The sequence below is a fragment of the Electrophorus electricus genome, chromosome 16 (assembly GCF_041902795.1).
Source record: "Electrophorus electricus isolate QZ-2024a chromosome 16, ASM4190279v1, whole genome shotgun sequence".
NCBI lineage: Eukaryota > Metazoa > Chordata > Actinopteri > Gymnotiformes > Gymnotidae > Electrophorus > Electrophorus electricus.
Window position 1 is genome coordinate 14775696 of NC_137512.1, and position 23451 is coordinate 14799146.

The 23451-nt window shown below is 36.3% G+C and overlaps 3 protein-coding genes across 3 annotated transcripts; 1 reads left to right on the plus strand and 2 right to left on the minus strand.

The window, feature by feature from the left end:
- Window positions 1–228: 228 nt before the first annotated feature.
- atoh8 (atonal bHLH transcription factor 8) lies at window positions 229–7315 on the minus strand. The gene is made up of 3 exons (XM_027030767.3): window positions 6418–7315; window positions 3729–3920; window positions 229–1533 (listed from the first exon to the last, which is right to left on the minus strand). Exons 1-3 carry the CDS (start codon window positions 7066–7068, stop codon window positions 1528–1530), a joined length of 849 nt encoding a protein of 282 aa, XP_026886568.1. The 5' UTR covers window positions 7069–7315; the 3' UTR covers window positions 229–1527.
- A 4807-nt stretch (window positions 7316–12122) lies between these two features.
- LOC145651721 (trypsin inhibitor ClTI-1) lies at window positions 12123–14394 on the minus strand. Its single transcript, XM_081699223.1, has 4 exons — window positions 14346–14394; window positions 13359–13396; window positions 13064–13173; window positions 12123–12796 (listed from the first exon to the last, which is right to left on the minus strand). The coding sequence occupies exons 1-4, from the start codon at window positions 14392–14394 to the stop codon at window positions 12742–12744; spliced, it is 252 nt and encodes an 83-aa protein (XP_081555349.1). The 3' UTR covers window positions 12123–12741.
- A 2163-nt stretch (window positions 14395–16557) lies between these two features.
- Window positions 16558–22463, plus strand: sil1 (SIL1 nucleotide exchange factor). The gene is made up of 9 exons (XM_027030780.3): window positions 16558–16960; window positions 17219–17342; window positions 18395–18503; window positions 19363–19474; window positions 19546–19734; window positions 20795–20916; window positions 21049–21145; window positions 21303–21467; window positions 21693–22463. Exons 1-9 carry the CDS (start codon window positions 16781–16783, stop codon window positions 22053–22055), a joined length of 1461 nt encoding a protein of 486 aa, XP_026886581.2. The 5' UTR covers window positions 16558–16780; the 3' UTR covers window positions 22056–22463.
- Window positions 22464–23451: the final 988 nt, after the last annotated feature.

A 23451-nucleotide genomic window follows, 5' to 3' on the forward strand; every position in this document is an offset into this window, starting at 1 on the left:
CATTGTTGGCAGAGCTTGCACAGGATGAAAAAGCCCACCTCCTTTGTGTATACTTTAATACAATATTAACATTATTGCTTAAAAAGAAGTATATTTTCCAGTCATATCAAGGCATAAAAACAGGGTTGTTTATGAATGCTACTATTTTTTTAAAGCCTGTCAAAAAGCAGGAGGAGGCTTTGGCAATAGGTCATTAGTGAGTCAGACTCAGTAATTTGACACAGTATATTTACTAAATAATGTTTATTCTCATTATTCCAACCCAAAATTAATGCTCATCCAAAGTATGTTTTGAAAACAAAGTGCTGTGATTAAAAAATGCTATAATATGTCCAGGAATACTTTAAAATTAATTCATTTTACTTTTACTTCATAATAATCTTTGCAGGTTCAGTTCATAGTGCTATTAGTGTATAAAATATTTTGACTTTACTTTCTCAATACATATGGACAATGATTTCATAATTGAAGCAAGGAGAGAGGGGTGATATTTAATAGCCTAATAAAGAAATATACATTTTTTGGAAACAATTCCAAATATTTATTGCACATTTATGATATTACATAAATGCTCAGAGCCTGGCAAAACAGTTAATAATACATCATTAGGTATTTCTGTAGTTTAATCATTTATGTTATGAATGTGTCATATGTGTGAATTTGTATAACCAAACTTATTGTATAACTGCTGATCCAACCTGTCCAAGTTTATAAACGTTACAAGTTTGAATTTGTCTTCAAAATGCAAGCTGATAAGTTTGGTAAAAAGTTTACCATCAAAGTCCTTTGAGAAAAAAAAAAAAACGTTACAGTACAAAGATTTATAACATCACAGTTTTAATCTTAAAGGACAGGATTTCTACTTTCAGCAACCTATGCCTTGTTATTTTTTGATGTTCTTCATGAATAATAATCCATTTTTTCAATGTTTCCAAAGGCTTTATCATTTAGGGTGGGGTTTTTTTGTGTATGTGTGTGTTTGTTTTAAAAACATTTAAAGGTATGTATATTTATTCTGTAAGCCATTTATTAGAAAGGTAAAAGTAAAAATAAAGGTGTTTTAAAGGCTCCACTCATTACTCTGCTGGAATCTGTTTAAACAAGCAGCGGTAAAGGTATGTCCCTCAGTCTGCAATGTGTAATTATAAGAAATGGAAACAAAATTGAAATTAAGATGTGGACTGTAACCTAGAATGCTTATCCTTTAAGTTTACACAGTTGCAGTGAAGACATAATATGTTCCCCTGTGCTGCATGTGTTGCTGTACTGCATGTACTCTATCTTAACAAGAGGCTGGAATATCTCATCAGTATTACCTGGAATATCTTGTTAATATTTTTGCTATAGCTTTGAAATATAATAAGTAATTGGCTTTAAAAGCAACTGTAGAAAATGCAAACACTATATTCACACAGAACTTTGAGTTGTATCTACATAAGACATGTAAGATACATAGAATCTCTCAGGATGTGTCAATGTGTAGAAGGCCTGGTTAATTTCTTCTTTCTCCAAAGCCGGATCTTCATTTTATTCCTATACAAACAGAAGCATTTGTGAGTCAATGTACTAAAATCCAGGTTCACATTTGGATTAAAGGCACTAAAATAGCATAGTTATAAATAAATAATCACATCTGTTATAATTGTTAGATTGGAAATATTTGCATGCTTGACAAGATGCATACATCAATTATATGACTATATTACATAGTCTCAAAAAATAATTTCACATAAAAATACATTGCTTTGTTAAAAATTAGTAAAAAAGCTAGAACAACAACATTCACATACGCTTCAGTTTAGAACAACTTAAACACATTCTGAATGTCTTTCATCAGTTTCCTCTGCCAAACATTTTTTTCCTCTTTAGAAACTTTCCCCTCAGACTCACTGGCTCTCCCTGACAAAGGGATTTCTTTCAGTCCTGACCCCTCCCCTCCCAGCAGCTCTCTGGAACAGCTGCTTCTTAGTGCTGTATCCAGAGAGAGTGATGATCAGTGGGTTTCTTTTTTCCCAAAGTGTTTTTTTAGAACAGATGGCTTAGGGAGAACTGGGGAGCCAGCCAAGACTGCACTGGGGAATGTGCCAATTCCTGCAGTGAGTGAGTTCTTCTGGTTCCAGCTCGCGTGCCTTTACCCTGCCCTCTGCCCTGAGTGGCGCCAGCAGGACTTCCCAGCTAGCGTTGCAAACATCTGGTGTCTGGGACTGCCGTAGAGAGGGGGAGGAGCACCCCACCAGTTTCCTTCTGAATGTGCCTAAGCAACGGAAGCACATTAGCTCACACATGGAGCAGAAAAGTCTAAACTAAAGAGAAGTCTAAACTAAAGTTATCCGCAATGAGAGCATACAAATATTCAAATGCATCTGTTTGTTTAAATACAGCAAAAATCTTTGTCCTAGTTCAAATTTATAATTTCCAGAATGTATTGCAAAAAAACAATTTATTTAAATATAGGATATACAAATGCATTTTAAAAATACTGTCAAATATTGTAGCGCTGAATAGAATAACTCAAACCTTTCCTACAGTTTTTACACATTCACATATATACCACTACTGCTGAGCACCACTAATGTACTCTGAAGTCAGCTGACTGACAGCACAGAGGTGCTGTACCCTGTGTATGCTGTGTCAGTCTTTATTGGCCTCTTTCACCAGTGGCCAGGTTTAGACCCAAAGTGTACGTGTTAGGAGAGTACATTCAATAGTCATTTATACTGTAAATGCCCTTATAAATAATGCTTATTCAAACACTATATAGCCAATAGTGTCCTGCTTATCTGTTTCAAAACCATAGAAGGTCCAACCTACATTAATTTAAAAATGATACACCTTATGTTATATGGGATTAATGTGGTGATGGATGTAAATAGTAGTGCAATATGTTAGCGGTGGTTTATTTTAGCATCTATAGCAACCAAGCATCAAGTGTCTCTCTCATCACTTTATAATTAAGGCACTTAAATGATTAAAATTGTCTTCTTCTTATCAGTAAAGGTGCTACATGAGAATGGGCCATATGTGTCCTAATACCTTGCTTGAAATAGCCACACTGAGGCATATGGTTAAGTTATATATCTCTTTTCCCGCATTCAAAGAGACAATGCGACAGAGGTGGAGAGAGAAAGGGAGAGAGAGAGAGAGAGAGAGAGAGAGAGAGAGAGAGAGAGAGAGAGAGAGAGAGAGAGAGAGAGAGAGAATGAAAAAATGACTTCTTGGAACATTACAACTGTTAGCTGCATCTCGAGGTCAGCTAACTACCAAAAGACACCATGCCAAGACAAGACTAAAAGTCTTTGGCCACATAACACCTGTGGCATGTTTAGTGTAAAAAAGGACTGGGGAAATAAGAACAAAACCCTTGAGCAACATGATGGTGGATGTAATGCTGTGCCTTTTCTATTTTAAAAGCCCTAGGAAACCATGCAATCCAGATCTCACTGTGTATGAGGACATTTTAGAGCATAATCAGACTGGCTCAAACTGGATCATTACTGGATTATCAAGCATAACAGTGATCCGTAGTATTTCTTCATGCCCCAGCAAAAATAAGAAATTGTAAACCACCTAAGTTTACATGGTTCCTTACAGGTTGGGGATTTCTAGAAAGATTAGTCACAAATGCTCTGCTCAGACACACCAGGATGAGATGTACATTAACTCAATCTTAGTAGCAGATATAAGCCCCTCCTAGAAGAAACTGAACATCCTCCCCCATGCCTGTTTACCTTTCTCTTCTTAGAACGGCCCTCAGCTTGCAGGGTTCTGGTGCACTGCTCCACACAATCCCTGAAGCTCATGTTGCTGTGGTCTGGTGTATAGTCCAGGTCTGCAAGTTGAGCCAGGGACAAGATATAGTTGCAAGCAATTCTTAATATAGCCAGCTTGGAGAGCTTCTGTCCATAGGAGTAGCAGGGCACCTGTAAAATCAGGATTAACCAGAAGGTGAAACCAGGTGGCAAGGCTGCAGCAGAAAATCAAGAAGATGTTTATGCACTACATTATGTGAAATTGTCCTAACTATATTCTGAAAGATCTGTGTAATAACTAATTCTAAAATATTTATAGCAGGTCATTGACTTTATCCTAATTATCTTTTTAAAATTAATTTACTATTAGCTGATTATGGTTGTTTTGCAAATTTTGTTCTTCCTTGTTTGTTATCCTGCTGTTGTGCCCTGGTTGTTTTTTTACTTTCATAACTTTATTTTATTAGGATGCCTATAAACTTGACTAGTTAGATTGGAGTATCCAATCCAGTTAGATTGGAGTATCCAATCCAAATCCAGTCCTGGATTTTGTAATCACTTTTAGTTAATTGAACAATTAAAGGAAGGGCAGAGTTATCCTCTTACGCCAAATGTCTATCAGGAAAGATACCGTTTAGTGTACAAATTCTGCTTTAGTTTTGCAATAAAGCTAAGAGGCTAGCAAATACGGGAGACATACATCCCCACCAATTAGCAATGCATAAACCACCTGATGATATAATCACACATTTGCCTCAATATGCTGTTAGGTAATATCAAATACTAGATTTGCAAATCTTAACAGATTTCCTTGATAAGTACTATGCAACATCAATTAAAATGTATTAATTAGTTATTTTCAGAAACACTAAACACATCTTATTACAGTGAAAAAGGAAAACAAATATATTTTCCACATTCAAAGCCTTTATTCAAGATCTTAAGAGTACCAACTAATTATGTGTGTTTTCCTCAGGGCAGTTAACTTTCTCTAGTGGGCTCAATCATAATAAAATAATAACTAAATAATTAACCTTATATATCTCTTATATATCTGAAATATTTACTTCTACATTAATTTCAACTGTCTTATTTAATTAACAAGTTTTATACAGAGTATAATCACTATTTTGCACTTGATAAAATAAAAATTCTCTCTTTTTTTTTTGCTTCTCCACCAAAGTGAATAATTTCAGTTTATCCAAGAATATTAATTTACTTTGCTGGGCATGTTAGAATAAAAGCAAATGTAAGCACAAAAACTAAATCAGTCCACTCACATTTAGCCCTAAAATTAATTTTAATCTCTACATAATCAATTTTAATCTCTACATAAACATATTGTTATTTTTGATCATCTGTGAAGAAATTAAGATCTTAATAAGATGCAACTTTCTGCTCAATAAAAAAGTACTACAGAAAGATTTATCCAAATTAACCTACAGATTAGAGATTATACATCAACGCTCAGCACAACACCTTGCTTCCCTAAAGACAACACACATGCAGTCTCCTCTCTGACATATTAACTGGGATATAACAGTAATCAGAATTCACACCAATATTGGCATTTTCTTAACTGAATTTATTTTTCAAATTGTATTGTATTTGATCATTTTATTACATTTAAGTTCATCTTGTTATGTAATGTTTCATCTAAAAAAATACATTAAAATCCAATCTGAGTGACCCAGTAGCCAACAATTAGCCTAAGCAAGAATGAAACTTGATTCCACCTCATATGTGCTTCACTGAATCAAATAACTGCAGTATAGTTCTTTAGAACTGATTGAACATCAAAGACAAATATGCCACAGGCTATGAAATACAAATTCACTGAGAAAGAAAGACTATATAAACCAAATTTAAAGCAACAACACTGTGAACTGACAGGAACCCTGTAAATAATGCAACAATATCCCAATGGCATATTAAAATTGCATATACAGCAAATCTTACTTTTTTTTTTTTACTAATTAATTATCAACACAGCCGAAGTGTTAAAGACACACGATTATTATTATTATTATTATTATTATTATTATTATTATTATTATTATTATTATTATGGGTTTTCAAATTTTTCAACACTAGTAGCCTACTCACAATTCTTTTTTTTTGTTGTTGTTGTTTTTTTTTTGATAGAGTTACAATTTCCATCACTTGGAATACAATGCCAAGGGTAAATGAGCTAGTGGATTGATAATATCAGAACTAAAGATGCACATTGTCATGTTGATTACAGTCTGAAATAGTAATGGTCAAATAGTCAATGTTAATCTAAGGTGTATTAGATGGGATGTACAAGGCACAGAACGGGCCATCTGATATTATGCTGTTCAGTTCCCTTTCTTATGCAATGCTTCAAAACACAGAGATTTCAAGATCCTTTACCAACCAAGATGAGATAAGTTCATCTCTTTCAGGAAAGGCTGTTCATGTAACCATTCTCTGGAATATAAGAATGTAACCATTCTTTGGAATATAAGATCATATTGACAAATTAGACTTCAGTCATATTTATGGCTGAAATAAACAGTTTCCTAAAAGGTGCCAGTGTCTTACTCTAAATATGACAGCTGTCTTACTTTGATATAACTAAAACGTAGTAGAGGGACATGATTATTACTACAATAGTTGGTATAGTAAGTAAATAAAGTTGGGATACCTGCTTTCGCAGTGCTTCAAAAGCTGCACTGATCGTATGCACGCGGGTCCTCTCTCTAGCGTTTGCCAGTAGTCTTCGTGTCTGCTGAATGGCTTTGATCTCTGTGACGACGCCAGACGGCTCTCCCAGGCGTTTCCTAGGCGAGTCTGTAGGGTCAGCACTGTTATTGATGTAAGACGCCCGAGAGGTTGAGGACAGAGACCTTTCAGAACGTTTGCATAACACAATACGCGATTGCGGGAGATAATCCGTTGGAAATGCTTGCTGATTATCAAAGACTATAGCCTGCGGGGATGTGTCATTTTTGTGTGTAACTGCTGTCTCTGAAATCGTCCGTGGCTGTGTTTCGGTTTTATTCCCAGTAACTGACGGCAGGCTATACATTTTCATATCAAGAGCAGTATTTAAAATGTCCGGTTTTCGTGTGTGCTCTCCATTCGATGTAGTTGGATCTAAACCTTGTAACCTTTTTTCGCAGTTATTTCCATAAACCTCATCCACAAGAAGTCCCATTGAGTCGACGATTTTTTTAGAATCAAACATGTCCTTATCATCACTGGTACGTTTAAAAAGACCTCGAACTTTTCGTTTAAACTTCTTGTTTCCCTCGGTTGGATTACACTGATCCATATTTACATGGGGGTTCTTCATTTCCGATGTCTACACTCTGCGTCTAACAACAAACCTCTTTTAAATGTTCAATAAGTGTTAGCCTATTAATTAATGTTCTGGAGGAGAAATCAATGATAAGTAGTAGAGCGCGCTGCTCTTCCCGTGGTTTCTGAGAACCTTCTGAAGTCAAGCAGGCATTGCCAGCATTTTTGTGTGCTCGATCGTTCATCTGCATTTTCTAGGCTGTCACATAGAAGCCCCTGTTGGTGAGATTGTCAGCGCGCCTGCAAGAGGAGTCCGCCCAAAATAAAATCAGGCTTCGTGGGATTCCTCGACGAATCCGTGATGTAGCTCATGGCAATGCTGAAAAACTTTGGAAGTATTTCAAACAAGAATACAAAGGAACAATATCCATGCCACCACTACAGTTGTTTCAGCGTAGTTACATGATAGTTATAGCTATGATAATTAGTAGGCTAGGTAGATTTTATAATCGGCATATAGGTTCAGTGAGCTAAAAATAATTATTTTACTTGAAGGTAAACAGCATACATTATAACTTCTAATTTACATAATCGTTACGCCTTATCTTTATATTCAAATTGTCTATTATAATGTTGTTCTGAAAATAAAAACAAAATAATATAATTGCATATTCTAACCAGCATTATAATCACAAACTAGTTTGTAAATTGTAAATATCAACTAGACAATGAAAAAATTACCATGTTTCAATATTCTATAAATATGATCTATATTATAACGTACGTAAATGAATATATTAATGTGTTTTTATCTTTTAAAAAACATTTAAAAGGAAAAAAATGTAAACCTAACGTTTTGTTTGCCAAAGGCCTTTATTTGTATCACTTCAGGTAACACATATAGGGAGTCAAACACCTATTGTGAATATGTCTGGGGTCCATTTCATTACTAATAAACTTCCCCAGAGGACTCAGAAATGTCACCTACGTCACAACTGGCTATTTGCAGGACAGGGAAAGAAGACATAGCAGATTTTTCAATAGATCACACTTGACCTGGTTAGCAAGCACAGTTGAAGTTGATTCTCTCAGGGATTTGCTATGAACTCAGTTTACTTCAAACTATATAGAAATCATATCAACCCTATTATGAAAAAACCCAGCAAATTAATGTTAAGATAAGTCAAATATAAGCATTTGATTAAAAAACATTAAACTTGCAGACTAACCTGCAGAGTACAGTAATGGAGTTTTGTTATGTCAGCTGTCATGTATAGACAGAATATTTGGATATGCAAAAAAAAAAACAAAAAAAACAAGATGTCAGGGGTGGTACATGTTGCTGTCGCCTTCTTTTTAAAGCAATACTGACTGAACAACACTGGGGGCAGTATACACACAATAACAAAACATCGCCTACCAAAATAATCACAAATTTCAAGATAAAGGATTACAGGATTAAATAAAACTGTAAATTACAAGACTAATTTAATTTCCATGTAAATTATATATAACATGGAAATATACATCACATTTCTTAATGTGTATACTGTAAATGCAGAATAACATCATTTTATCATAAAATTATGATAAAAAATACCCCCAGTCTGGGGAAGAGGAGCAATTTCGAAACTGGGGTACACCATAATGCTGGCATTGATGACAAAGGTTGAAATAATATCCACAGAGAGAGTGGGTTATTGTCAATACCCTGTCTGCTTAACTGTGGTTACATCAGAGACTGTGGCAAAGTTGACTTTTACTGGATGACATTTTACTTCCTGTGTTCATTCAGAGAAAGAAAAATATTATTAATGACACCTGTTATTGATAACTAACAAGCCAGTACATATTTAACATATTTTTTTTAATTTAATGTGAATGCAAAAAAAACCAAAAAACACTAATAGTTGCACAATAATTATGTACACATAGATATTCTCCTAAGAAAGCCAAAACCTCACTTTTATTTTGTTATATATTCAGGTTTGAAGTTTATTAACATTTTTGATTGACCGAGAGCACTGTAGTTGTTCAATAATAAAATGAATCCTCAAAAATGCAACCAGTGAGTTTGTGCGTGTGTTTGTGTATGTCTAGAACATAAAAAAGAACATGGGAAGAACATAAAATGGCAATAAAATTAAATTATTGAAAAGTAACACAAAAGAACACTCAGTTCCTGTCTGCATAGGTTTATAAATCATCTCTACCATAGCTGTATATGATTGATTGTGTTGCGACAAAGAAGAAACATTGCTTTGAATCAAACAATAAAAATGGGCATGCAATAGTGTATGACAAAAAAATACAACCAGAATAGGAAGAATCACGATGACAAGGCGGTGGGCCCCCCACCCCACAAAGACTATAAACAAGTGAAGCATGAGTTGTCTGCAGACACCGAAGGGTCAGCAGCATGTTTTGTGTCATTGATAATGTCTGTGACATTGAGAGAATAGTCAGGGATATAAAAACAGCAAGAATTATACATGACTCTGCACACCCCTCCAGCTTTAACTAGCAGAAGATCAAGGGCTAAATGATTTGGTATTACTACTGTTACAGAAAGATGTGTGTGTGTGTGTGTGTGTGTCTGTGGGTGTGTGTGTGTATAGGTGTTACAGATCCACTGCGAGGATTTCCACCCTGACTGAGACTCCGCCCCATTTCTTGCCGGGTTTCCCAGCCAACTGTGTCAACCATTTAAAGGCCACTCCCAGAAGAGAGAAAGGAGATTGCGTTAGTTTGGAGTTGGTTTGCTGTGATTTAAAATTTGTATGACATTTTGTGTATGACCTTGTTTTTTCCTCATTTTTGAACTTAGTCTTTGGCTTCGCCCCTCCTGCCTTCGGTAGCCGTGTGTGTGTGTGTGTGTGTGTGTGTGTGTGTGTGTGTGTGTGTGTGTGTGTATGTATATATATATATATATATATATATATATATATATATATATATATATATATATATATCGATTGTTTAAATATTTTTTGTTTGGTGTTGGACACTGGTGGTAGGGAGTGACTGCCATTTTTGTTGGGTGTGGATTTTGTCTCTGTTTTTGTGTTAGGGAGTTAGGAAAGTTTGTTGTAGGTTTCTTGTGTTGTTAGGATAAGTTAGTGTGTAGTTTTATTTAATTAGTGTGGGTTTGGTTTGTTATTTTGGCTTGGGTCACTCCTGAAGACATTTGCACTAGTGTGTTTGTTTGTTTGTGAACCATAACCTCTGTAAAATACATTCAAAAACACCTTCCATTTGTGCTTCTGTTTGTTTTGTTGCTGCTCACTGTCACAAGTTCCATTATATTAGCTGTTTGTCTTTCTTTTTCCTTGCTACGGCCTCACAGCCTAGACGGGGTTGTAACACTACAGTGCATATAACTGCCAGTTCACTCTTGATCATATTTAGATCACAGGTAATGTCATTAGCCAACTTCAAAATTTGCCAAGAAAGGGCATTAATTTTATTTATTGTAGCTGCCATTCCTCCCTTAGAAAGGATGACCATCCCACCACAGCACCAGGTGATGTCTGAGGGATGAGGTAACCATCGAAATTTGGGAGAATAGACCTCCTAACATAAGAAGAATAGGGTTATCTAATAATAACAACAGATACACGTGAGGTAGAGAATGTGGGAAAACAACTACCTGTCCACTGAAAATGTTTTATATATCTATAAACAGTATTATTACAATTCCATACCACAGAATTGGTCACTTGTAGATGCATAAATAAGTAAGGGAAGTACTTACTTTATCCGTAAGAGCGCATTAAAATGGTGTTATCACCGGTAATGCTGTCACAGGCGACGACAGCACTACTAATGGGGGTGCCATCGTTACTAAAGATATGAAGAAAAAAAAATGAAAATCTTCCCAGAGTTCTTCTGGGAAGTATAAAATATTTCCCCAAAGCTTGCCGGGCAACAGGAGACCTGTTCCAGTTCCTTGTCTAAAGCGGCAACGAAGCCATGGCCCAAGCACCGACTGAGGGAGAAGAGCCACCACCAAAGCCTTCCTGGGGGCAAGGGCTGAGTGTCTGGGACTCCTTGGTTCCAGGTCCTCCCTGGAATTTCTTGGGAGGGAGGCTGGTAAGCCCCTGAGTCCTGCTCTCCAGGAGCCAACCAGTCCACACCTGACCATCATGTGGGCAGACCGGTCTGTCTGAAGGCCTGCCCAGGGGTTGATGTAGTACTTGTGCTTTGTGTGTTTTGCAGGTGAGAGCATGGTGATGGTCGTCTGCTTGACAAGGGAGCCCCATCGATGCAAAATGGCTCTGCACCCAGTCGACGAAAGGGGGCTCCAATGACATTGAAGGGTGACACCTTCCCTCCCTAATGGTAGAGTGGGGCTCAGTCCACATAGGGGGGCACAATCCTGGCCCGGTAGATGAGGGGACCCTGGCAATGAAAGGGGGCTCCATATGTGCACCCGATCGACTGGGGCCAATGAGGGGCCCCCTCGAGGAAACAGAGCACCATTTCTATACCTCACTGTGAGGTCAACCTTGAGGTCCAAATTGAGGAAAATGGGTAAGTCTCCATTGTATGTGCCTTTGGTTTATGTTGTTGTCTTTTGTTGCACATAGTCTCTGTTTTGATTTGTTGCCACACCTCCCTCAGGTGATGTGTTGTACTTCATTCACCACATGTTATGTTTAGCCTTTATAAGCCTGTTTTGTTTTGTGACTGTTTGTCAGACATTGTGAATGTTACGCTGGCTTTTTACATTGATGGTTAGTGCACTTTTATGTTCAGTTTCATTTTAATTAATTTCATTAAAGTCCTTATTTGGAGATTCATGTCTGCTTCCTTTCTTTTCCTGCATGTTCTATGCCCATGACAGTCATATTTAATACTATTATGAATTACAAAATATTGTGTATTTATCCAGGGGTTCTTGCAAGCAAGTGACATGAAAACGCTTGTGGGTAGTGTAAGTATTGTTTGAAAATGGCACAGCATATCTGTCTTCCTGAACTAAATAATTGTTCATAATTAATAATTAAATTTCAGTGTCTGCACATTTCTGCTTCTTGTGAAAAAGGCCCATTGGACATGTAGTTTAACCACATCTAATTGCAATCTTATATTCACTTGTTCTCCCAACAGACTCAACAGGTTCACCAAGACGTAACAACAGATAACTCACGTATTGCATCAGAAGTAATTTTCTGTTTAACAAAATATCTAATCCCAACTCATGGATTTGAAAAGATTTAAGTATTTAAGTATTTTAAAAATACATGTTTTGCAACATTGCAAGATAAGATATGAATTACTATTCTGATTTTGTGTGTTCCTGCTTCATACAATCAACACCATAGAAAAGCAGTTGGAATCATTAGTTTGGCAATACAAAGGTATTCATTTGACTTCAAGAACAGATGCAATAGATTGAAACCTATGTGACCTTGCAAGACAGCTCATAGGCCAAAGCTATGAATGATATTTGACAACTATTAATGTATAACAAATTAAGTGCAAAATTGAAAAACAATCAAAATGATACAGGTTGTTTGTGAGCATAACATTTTCAAAAGGATAAAAATACTGTGTGCTTAACTCTTTTTATAGTATATGGATTGAAATATGCATGTTTTTCAGATGGGTGTCACAGGGAAGCATGGCTATAGTGTGATTTTTGGGAAGCGTGATTAGTTTTCTGATATCCTGGTCAACTTGTTGAAAGACATTTTTCTTAATGCAGCTCCTTTTTGTGGAAGTCTCAGGGAAACTCACACTTTCCCTTGTACATCACTTTCACATGCTGGTTTCGGTTTCTGTAAAGATGGCAAAAATGAAAATGATGACTCCTTATTTGGAAAATTGATATATTTGGAAAATCATAATATTCTTGTATTGAGTCTTTAGGAATGCAAAAATCCATGGTTTTCATTCATTAATTTGCACACTCACAGATTTCACATTATTCATTCATTCATTTATTCATTCATTCATTCATTCATTCATTCATTCATTCATTTATTCACTCATTAATTTATTTGCCCATTCATACATTTATCTACTTTTCATTTTATTTTACTTACATATTTTCCACACAGAGGACACACTCAGTTGAATATGTATTGCCATCATCACCACACACCGGGTCAAATTCACGGGTGCATGACAAGTTTGCATACTTCTCACAGTCAGCCTATTACAAAATGAGGTGAAAGTGAAAAGATTTTGCTAATTTCATATTTCTATTGTATTGTACTTTATCTACGTTTATTTTTTAAAAACCATTTCCAATATTGGAACATTTCTGAACATGAAAACAATGGAAATGTAATATTTTTCAACTATAGATAATTTTGACAGTTTTGTTTGAGAGGTTACCTCTTTAGGCTGTAAACTTTGATCCTCTGCTGAGAAAGCTGTACAGAAGATATGTCATTGATGATAAAGAAATTGTTTTGGAATTTTAAAAAATCTTAATAGATTATCTTACATACAAGCAATTTTCTCATATTATTGCTTTCAGTTCCAACGAATACATAAACTAATTATGAATTTGAACTGAATGATGAACTCTGGTTAAAGGCAGCAAAAGAGACTCTTATAACCGAGGCAGCTGCTTAGAGAAGCACTTCAAACTTGTTCAATTCTTACAAGAGTGTGCAAACAATCGATCACTCACCATGCATTTATTGCCTCCTGTTTCACATTAGTGAATTTACTCTGCATTTTTAATCACTACTAGCTATGATGTCATGTTCAATTTCTTCACTTAGACAATTGACATTAAAATGACTGTTAAACAATTAACAATTGGCCTTAAAAAGTAATAATTTCTGTTCCCGCCTATGTCTTATAGCATAAGTTGGATTGAGTACCACACTCATCCAAATTTGCTATAGTCAGTGAATAAAATTTCAGTAGTCTGAAAAATGTAATTTGCAACAAAGGGGTATCAATGGGAAATTAGCTGGTGATGAACATCTGTTCCATATTGTTAGCTTGTTAGATAATCTAGGCCAGACAAATAGGTGAAAGAGGATTGAGTTGATGAAGAGAGATTTTGCTAAAAAATAAAATAAAATAAAATAAAGCCTCATTTATTTATTATTCCTTAGAAGTTTTGGTTTAGAGGTCTGCTTTGACACCAGGAGTTATATTGTGCCATTAACCCTATAAAAAGAATGATCTAGACAAACGTCTTATAACATGTTGAGAAAGGTATATCTACCAATAACATGCAACCAGAACTCAAGTTTCAGAAGGAAATGTGAAATGCTGTCCCATTAATCATAATATTAAATGTAATTTACACTAATTTTACTGTTCTACTAATTAAGTAAGATATTTTTGCATGATAGTACTCACCAGAAAGGCAAAGGAGAATCACAAGGCAGATCAGCACAGCCATTTTCATGGTTACAGAGCATGTGAAAAAGAGCAGGTGTGTGTCTCTCTCTGGTTTAGCTCCTCCCTCCAGTGCCATGGTGAGATATATTCCAGTAAAACACGCTAACTTTTTTATTCAATGATTTTCTATAGTTAGACTGTTAGACTCATAGCCTGAAATACTTGGGTGATCTAAATATTCCCAAATTCGCTTTTCAACATTTAAAATAATTTGTTAACAGTCTTATGAAATGTTTGTTGCTAATGAGATTATCAATGGCTATATCAGGAAACTAATAAAGCCAGCAATGCACAATGTTTGCACTTTACCTACTTACATAATACATTTACAGCAAGCCACATAATTGTTACAACATTAAAAATGAAAAAATAACTGAATTGAGGCTTTCTAAGACAAAAACAAAAACATTCACTTATCATTTAATTTATGCATGGTACTTTGAGGACTTTGTAGAACATATCTAAGACCCAAGACAGACATAGCTATGCTTTTGTTAAATAAGAAGTAATTGGTAATCCTAGAAACTGTATTTAGATGTGACATTGTGTTCAATTACAATGTAGTTAATAGGTGTCTTTAACATCTGTCAGAATTACAAAGAGGAGTTTTTATAAGTGTCATACATCTGCAGTTGTTAAATAACTTATTCACTCATCATGGGTCTCCATGAGGCACAGCCTGTGAGCAAGAACACTCACAATATCGTTGATGATGAATGTTTAATATTTTTACATTACTGATACATGTAAGAAATTGGTATTCATAGTATCTTATTATTAGCCTTCAGTATTTCTGATATGCACTAGTGCAATACCTGTTTTCAGCTGTCTTGAATGGCAATTACATTGATCATAACAGTATAGCTCTGCTTGTGTTTTTGTAACTTGGCTCAAGACTAATCCCTGGATCAAGACTAGTTCATCTTGGGACTTGGATCAATACTAGCAATTAGTTGCTCCCACCTCTGTACTTGGCACATTTTGGGCTGGGGGGTACAAATTAGATTTAATTTTAATAAATGTTAGTACTCGAGGTGTTCAAGTATTTATATTTTTAGGCTTATAGAGTTATCATTAACTGTGTATTCCTATCTTACTTACTTTCTAAGCATATATATTCATGCTCCCATTGTGTGTGTATGTGTTTGTGAATGTCTGGATTTGGGTGTGTGTCTAAAGTCAGCTTCATCTCCAGAGGAGTATCATTAAAAGTAATGTGAACATACACTTTTAAAATGTATAAACTTTTATAAAAGAGTACATTTACACCCTCTGTTGGAGAGCTACAGGTATGTTATCCCGTTGAAAAAAATTAGAAGTACCTAGACTTTTTAAACAGGCGGTATTAAGTGTAATCAATTATCAATCAGTTATTGATAATCAGTGTAATCAGTTATCAATATTTCATCCTAAATGGTACAAAATAGCCATAGAAAAGTCTTGCTGATGGCTATAGATGGTCAACAATGTAGAAGACCCTGATGACCTCAAAGGCAACAGTTGCTGTTTTTATTTTATATCTTGACTGTAAATGTGGATAGCACAAAATTACACCGCACCCTTTTAAAGGGGTGCAATTTAAGGTTTCCTAGCCACATTAAGTAAATGTGTTGAGATCATACTCAAACTTCTGTTGGAGTGTATTAGACAGTTGATTAAGGGTAATTGTATGTCACATGGATATCAATTCCTGCAATAAACTGGTATATTATATAAACTACGGTCCTGTTCACAGTCATGGAATGTCACTGTATTTCAAATATTGATCATGCATGTTGTTAACATAAAATTTACCCTTCCTTTCATGGGCTATAGGTTGTTTTCCTGTAGCTCACCTGGTAAAGCACATAGACTAAGGCATGCAGAAGTATATCGAGTGAATTGTCTGATAAGTCGTGGTGACCACATATAACAATTTATTTCACACCTTGATTGTACATAATTACATAACATTTTACTAGATTATTAACATAATATATAATGTAATGCAACTTATTTTGCTAACCCCACTAAACAGTGAACGTCTTCATGCGTATTGTAGTTTGAATTGTTGGTAATTGTTTATAGTTCCTGTTGTTAAATGACCTTTTATTTTGAAATATTTATTTTGGAATATGTTGTCGACTATGACCGGAAGTTCCTTTATTTTAGTTGCGTTGTGTGTTGGGTTTCTGTTGGTTATTCTATACACGATCGTCGACACGATTGGTACACATGTAGCATGCTAGTTATTGGGATGCAGGAAGTTGACAGTGCATACTGTGCATCGAACAAATTAACCAAATTGGGTATATCTGTGACATATGGTGACATATACATGAAGTGACTTCTAACAGTTCATTAATCATTTAATTTATTGTTGCTATGATGGTAATATCGGAGATGTTAAATGTATGGCATCTAAGTTAGTTCTTCCGTGGATTTGCCGTAGTGATTTTTCTCTGTTAATGCGTTTTGTTAGCTCTGGAATTATCAGTAATACAATGCAAATTAATAACAGTAAGGTTAGACTTAAAATGGCACTCATTGTCTGGTATTTAAGTTTGCAACTCGTCGGTACCCACACTGAAAAGGTGAGTTCTGTTATTAGACCACACTTGTTGAGGTTTTTGTTTGTTTGTTTATGATGATTGTCTGCGTTGAGGGTACGTTTAAAAAAAAGAATTGGGGGGGGTACAGTTGGTATACACCTTATTTGGATCCATGCTGTGTGTGATGCACTGTGTAAAGTCAAGTCCATGAGCAACGTGGATAATTATGCTTGTGGATCTATGTGTAAAAACAAGAAAATATTGTACACAAATGATATACCATGACTATGCAATGTGCAGTTTCGTACAGCTCTAACCATTAAAGAGGGCTTAGATGATTTGAACATTGAAGAGGATGCTGAGTCTGATACAGAAGACATGGAGGTATTTTATCCGACTAGCAAATGGCAGACTCTCAAACCAGGTGAGTTCAAATGTTTTGTCTTTCTGTTGTTGTTTTTTTTTTCTTGGAGCTGACTGGGGATACCTTTTCTTGTTGTATTTTGGTTTATCTTCAGTGTTCATATGTGCCACACAGAGATGCCGTTTGTTAGGCAGTGGTAGCTCAGTGGTCAAGATAATTGACTTGTAATTGGAAGGTTGCTGGTTTAAGCCCCACCACTGCCAAGTTGCCACTGTTGGGCCCCTGAGCAAGGCTCATAACCCTCAATTGCTCAAGTTGTACTCAGTCATAATTGGAAGTCGCTTTGGATAAAAGTGTCAGCTAAATGCCATAAATGGCTTCCTTTGGGCCAAAAGTAAACACATACACCTTTGTGTCGAATGTATAAGCTGCTGGAAGTGGAACAAGAATGTCATACCATGTGGAAAGATGGTATTGTGTAATTGCTGCATATTATATTGCTGCTGTGTCTTGATGTGAATATTTCCACCTCATCCCAAAGATGGTTGAGCTCGGGAGAATGAGATCTGCAGGTGCTTAAAGTAGTGAAAAATCACTGAAATATTCCTAGAACCACTGCAGTATGGTTTGTAACATGGTGCAGCATTATACTGGAAATGTAATATTGATAATCTGTTATGAAGAGATGAACTTGGCCAACAGTGATGTTTAGATATGCAAGAGTATTCAGATGACATCAGCAGCACCTGACATAATCTTTAGATATGGTTTACCAAGTCATGGCCCATCTGTTTGCTTGCATGAATCTTGCCATTCTCAGTAACAAATATAAATGCTTGTGCAATAAAAAGCTCAGGAATACTGCCTATTGGAATATGCTAGAACTGGCACAGCTAACCTATAACTGTCATGCCACTTTCACCAAGGTCACTCATTTTCCCATTTAAACACAGACGTTGGTCTGCCTGATTTTATTTTTTTATTTTTTAAACCACCACAGTCACATGATGTATGACATTTGTATACTCTAGAATTTGTGTGATGGTGAGGGTCTTACTGAACAAACTGGCAACTCCTTGTATAATAGTCCATGCATATTCACACTGATGCAGGTCAAGCTGTTCCAGCAGGCTCTCATGTCAGGCTGAACCTTCAGACCGGACAAAGAGAAGCCAAACTCGGAGAAGAAGAGGGTCTTAAATACTGGACAGATGGAAAGAGGTATGAAGAGGGGGGCAGGATTTTGTGGCACCCCACTTACAACACCTGAATTTCTGATAAGAGTTGCTTGGTGCATTGTTAAACGTGCTAAGTATATACTGCATGCTGGAGTAGCTTATTAACAGGGTTGCATTGACCTTGTTTAGCATTGTCACATGGTTCTGCATGGAGAACATGGTTGCTCTGCACTGCATGAGACCATTGAATAAGGAAGTTGAGAGGCTTTTAAATGATGCAAAAGTGATAATGTAATGATTGTCCATTCAGGTTCAGTACTCTTCAGGTTTAGTACTCTTCTAATTTCAAATACAGTGGCTCTGGTCCTTTACTGATGATAAGTCAGTTTGAGCCAAAGTCATGCTACATTTGTAGTTTACAGTTTGGTTAGTCTTACAGCCAGCTAAGCATAACTGCTGTCTGTAGGAATTATTTCCTGTCAGAAGGAAACCTAGATAGGACAGATGTATATGTCATTTGTTTTTAATTAATGTAGATTCATAAAGAAATTAAAACATTACATACAGTGCACTATAGTAACTCAGGGCTAGAGCTGATTATTTTGCTTGATTGTTGGTACCCTTCATTGTCATGTAATCCGAGTTGCACATAATATTGTGTTCTGACAAAGCATCTTAAGAATTTCTCTGAAAACATCAGTGTAGTTTTGATATGAGAGAGTATTTTCTTGAAAGAGTTTCAGTATATCACATTCCAGCCGCATCATTTAAAGATGCTTATTCAGTACTTCAGACAGCTGCTATAGCTCTACTACCCAGTAGACACACAGAAAAAGTGACTTGCGATCATGAGCCAACTGCTTATGGATCTGATGCCTCTTCCCCCCACCCCCTTGAGGCAGGCAAGGAATGGTGAACCAAAATGCTGCATCATTTACGCCCCAGGAGCTAAAAGAGGCTCTAAAGAAGTTTAAAAAAGAAGCAGATGACTTTTCTAAAAAAGACTCAGAGCAGGTATGCAAATGTTAATGGAATGTAATAACCTATCTGTGCTGTTTGATTTATTAATGATGTTTTGATTTTAGGATAAGGAGTCTGTCAGGGCCCAGTTTCGCTCCATGAATGAGCTGAAAAAAGACATGGAAGCACTGGACTTGCTGGTAGAGACAGATGTCCAGATTATGAGAAAATTGCTGTCCAAAATTGGCAGCATCAACAGTACAGTGGATGAAAGGGTCACTGCCCTCCTTGACCTAGAGTACCTTGTTCACCAGGTGATGACTTAATTTTTTATTTTTTTGTAATTTCCACTAGTTTGGCCTAAAGTAATTCACCACTGAAATCATGCTGCGAATATGTTGTCCATATAAGGTACTTCAGATCTAAAGGACTTTTGTTAATGAGAAAAATTAATGGAGTTTGTATAAATCACCTCACATAAATCACATGTTCCAAACCATGACCTCTCAAATACCACAGGAAAACCTTTGAATTATGAGGACGTTAAAGGGTCAAAGAGAGAAATTTGCACCCAGATAAAGCTACTGCACATCGAATTCACATCACAAGACATCTGGCAATTTCTCTTGTATTTTTTTTTAAACTTGTGGTTTTTGACAGTTAAACCTTTCAAACATTTTCCAGGCCAGCTCCTGTTTAGCTTGCAGTTGTTAACTATCAGCAGTTAGGTAGAGCTATTCACTAGGTGATATAAGCTCCAATGCATTTAACCAGCTTGCTTCATCTGATAGTCACTGATGCCGTATAGTCCTTGACCTTATGTTTGCTATGACAAGCTCTGTAAGATGACCTGCATTGAAACTACACAACAAAACATGACCAAACCGAATGTATTTTTAAACCCTTTTAATATTCCTATGGTCAGCCTTGAAAAAGGCTTACAAACCACAGAGGGCTAAGACAACCATAGTCTGCCATACAAATAAATAACTGACATTATAAACAGTAGCTTTAGCGTATTGAAAGGTATTTCAAAGACTCAATGACCTTGTAATTCAGGAGGTCCAGTGTGTAAAAAGTTAATTTTTTTTTTTTTAATAGATTTTGCAGGGTGAAATGGAGATGATTTTCAAAAACACAATTCATTTTTACCATGGAGAAAATCCCTTTAGGTTTGGGGCTCCTAATATGGGTATGAACCTAGCTAACATGACATGCAATTTCAGTGGTCTATGAGTTACAGCTAGCAGTGCAAAATTATCATTCTGCAAATTAAATAACTGGTAACTAATGGCTTTCACTTGCTGTCAGTCATAACACATTGGAGAAAATTGTCAATATAATGATGATTTTATTGTTTTATTTATGTTTTAGGTAGACAATGCACAGAACCTGGTGACCATGGGTGGACTGCAGCTGGTTACTGATGCCTTAAATAGCACAGATGTTAGACTTCAGGAAAGTGCTGCATTTGTACTAGGATCAGCTGTTTCAGGGCAAGTTATGATTTAAGCAAAAGTGTGTTATCTGAATCTAGTGTGATACTGTGTTATTGGATGTTTCTGGGACTTTAGAGTAAATGATGGTTAAATGACTGAGTTGGGGTCTGGTGATTTTTCTGTTTTCAGTAATCCAACAGTCCAAGTTGAGGCATTTGAGGGAGGGGCCTTACAGAAGCTACTGACTCTGCTAGCCACCCCACGACTAATATCTGTTAAGAAAAAGGTAAGAACCATTTGTCAGTTAAGATCTTTCTTTCATATTCTTTGGACAATGACCCTCCATGCCATAAAACATTTTAAATAGTAAAATATGGTCTCATACTTTTCACTATAGCCAAAAGCGCATGAAAGGCAGCCCTTTTTTCGGTTCTTCCTCTCAGGTATTGTTTGCATTGGCATGCCTGTTGCGCCACTTCCCTTTCGCTCAAAGTCACTTTGTGAAGCACGGAGGAGTACAGGTACTTGGTGAGCTCTTCCAAGCACAAGATGCTGAGACTCTGCGTGTGAGAATCGTCACACTGCTCTATGACATGATTACTGAGAAGGTCAGTATTGGAGCATTTTCCAAAGCATTTGGCCTGAAAGTGAATTTGGGCTGTTGTACACTATGTTGAATTCATAACTAAACTAAATTTATACCTGGTGTACACAACTGAGGCAAATGTTGAGTTTCACAATATTCATCCTTTTAAATATACAAACATAACAAATTTTGAGGCAAATTTAGTCCAGACCATCAGAAACTTTGACACCACTGTAATGTGTTGCAGGAGCTGATATCACAGCATGGTACAGATGCTCCACCAGGCTCTACCAATCAGGAACGCCTACGGCAGTATGCTGAAGTGTCTTTCCTGCCCATGTTAGCCGAGCAGGGCTGGTGCGGTCTGGTACCTGAACTTCTGGCCTCTCCTGACCATGATTGGCGAGAGAAGGCTTTGCATACTCTTCTGGCCATGATGCCCCACTGTCTGACTCAGTATCAGCAGAACCCCAAGCTGATCACATCTCTCAGTGTTCTGCAGAAACAGTACCAGGAGCTAGTCCTGACCGAGGAGACCCAGGGTGAAGAGGAAGGATACTTTAATGAGGTCTTGGCCCTGGTGGACTCTTTGGTAGTGAAAATGCACTGAGGGCACAATGGGTGTAGACAGCTTTACATCATTAAACAATAAAAAGGCTTGTTTGAGTTAAATGTGAATCTTCAAAATGCTTTCACATACAGATAAGTTTATAAATAAACATGAGTGCAGTTACTAAAATGTTGAGAAGAAAAATATATAAAAACAGGCTTTTAAAATTATAAGTAAGGTCTAATGATTTTTCTCAGAAAACATAAATGTATGGGTAACAATACAAGGTGTCACTGCCCATTCTGTTGGAAACACAGAAAATCTGAATTGGTCATGTGACAGAAATGGGTGAAATTTTGGATGAAATCGTGTGCAAAAAAAAAAATGTTTATGGCAGAACTCACTGATCTGTGAGAAGGTGGATGAGATGAGATGTAAAATAAACGTGAACAGTGATAATGAGCATAATGGGAGTGCCGAACATTTATGAGACATAGTGATTTTATTAAACCTCTGACTCAACATTCTTTTATAGGGATTATATAGATCTCCACTTAAGTAAAGCAAATGGAAGGTGTATTCAAAAGACAGAAAACTAACGTTATAAGTGGGGTTAAAAAAAAGTTTCCTGTAATCTTATCACCTAACAGTACTTGCTGTAATTAACAGAGCCATATCAAAAGGTGTTCCTGGTGTTTCTAATACATTTTCAAAGATCAACCCTTCTGTCCACCACAGACGATTGCTAGAGTTGGGTCGGCGCTGAGTTCCAATGCTTGCGCTTGGTCACTTCTAATTCTGGCATGGCTGCAGCGAGGCAGACGAACTAGACATAAATTATACTGTCTCTAGAGGTGGGTAGTAACGCGCTTCATTTACTGCCTTCGTTTTACTTAAGGAACATTTTGAACAAATTGTACTTTAAAGAGGGTACTTCAACCTCTTAATCAAGTACATTTCGAGTCAAAAATGTACTTTTACTTCGTTATATTCGTCAACGTTCCTTCCGTTACATTTTAAAATATTTACATTTTATACGTTCCGACACCAGCTGCCAAGTGTGGGAGCGTTGGGGAAAACCCTAAAGATGATCACTGAGTGCCACCGGCTTTACTACTAGACAGTAGACCGACATAATGAACACTGAACAGGCACATAATGTGCATTATTAATATAAACGTAAAGCGTGGTCCGATATCAACGATATTCTAAAGAAAAAATGGCTAGTTAGTTACGTAGCTATGAACTACAAGCAGCAAAAAAATATATAGATGAACTGAACTCATGCCGTGCAGAAAAATGCATACCCAATATAGAGGCATGTTTTCAAAATTATAAAAGATTAAAGGTTTCATGGTTATAAAATTATAAAAATGAAGGTTTGTTATTGATTTTATATATTCATATTTCATTCGACCACATACAGGCGCAGCTGTTAGCTAGACAACGTAACCTA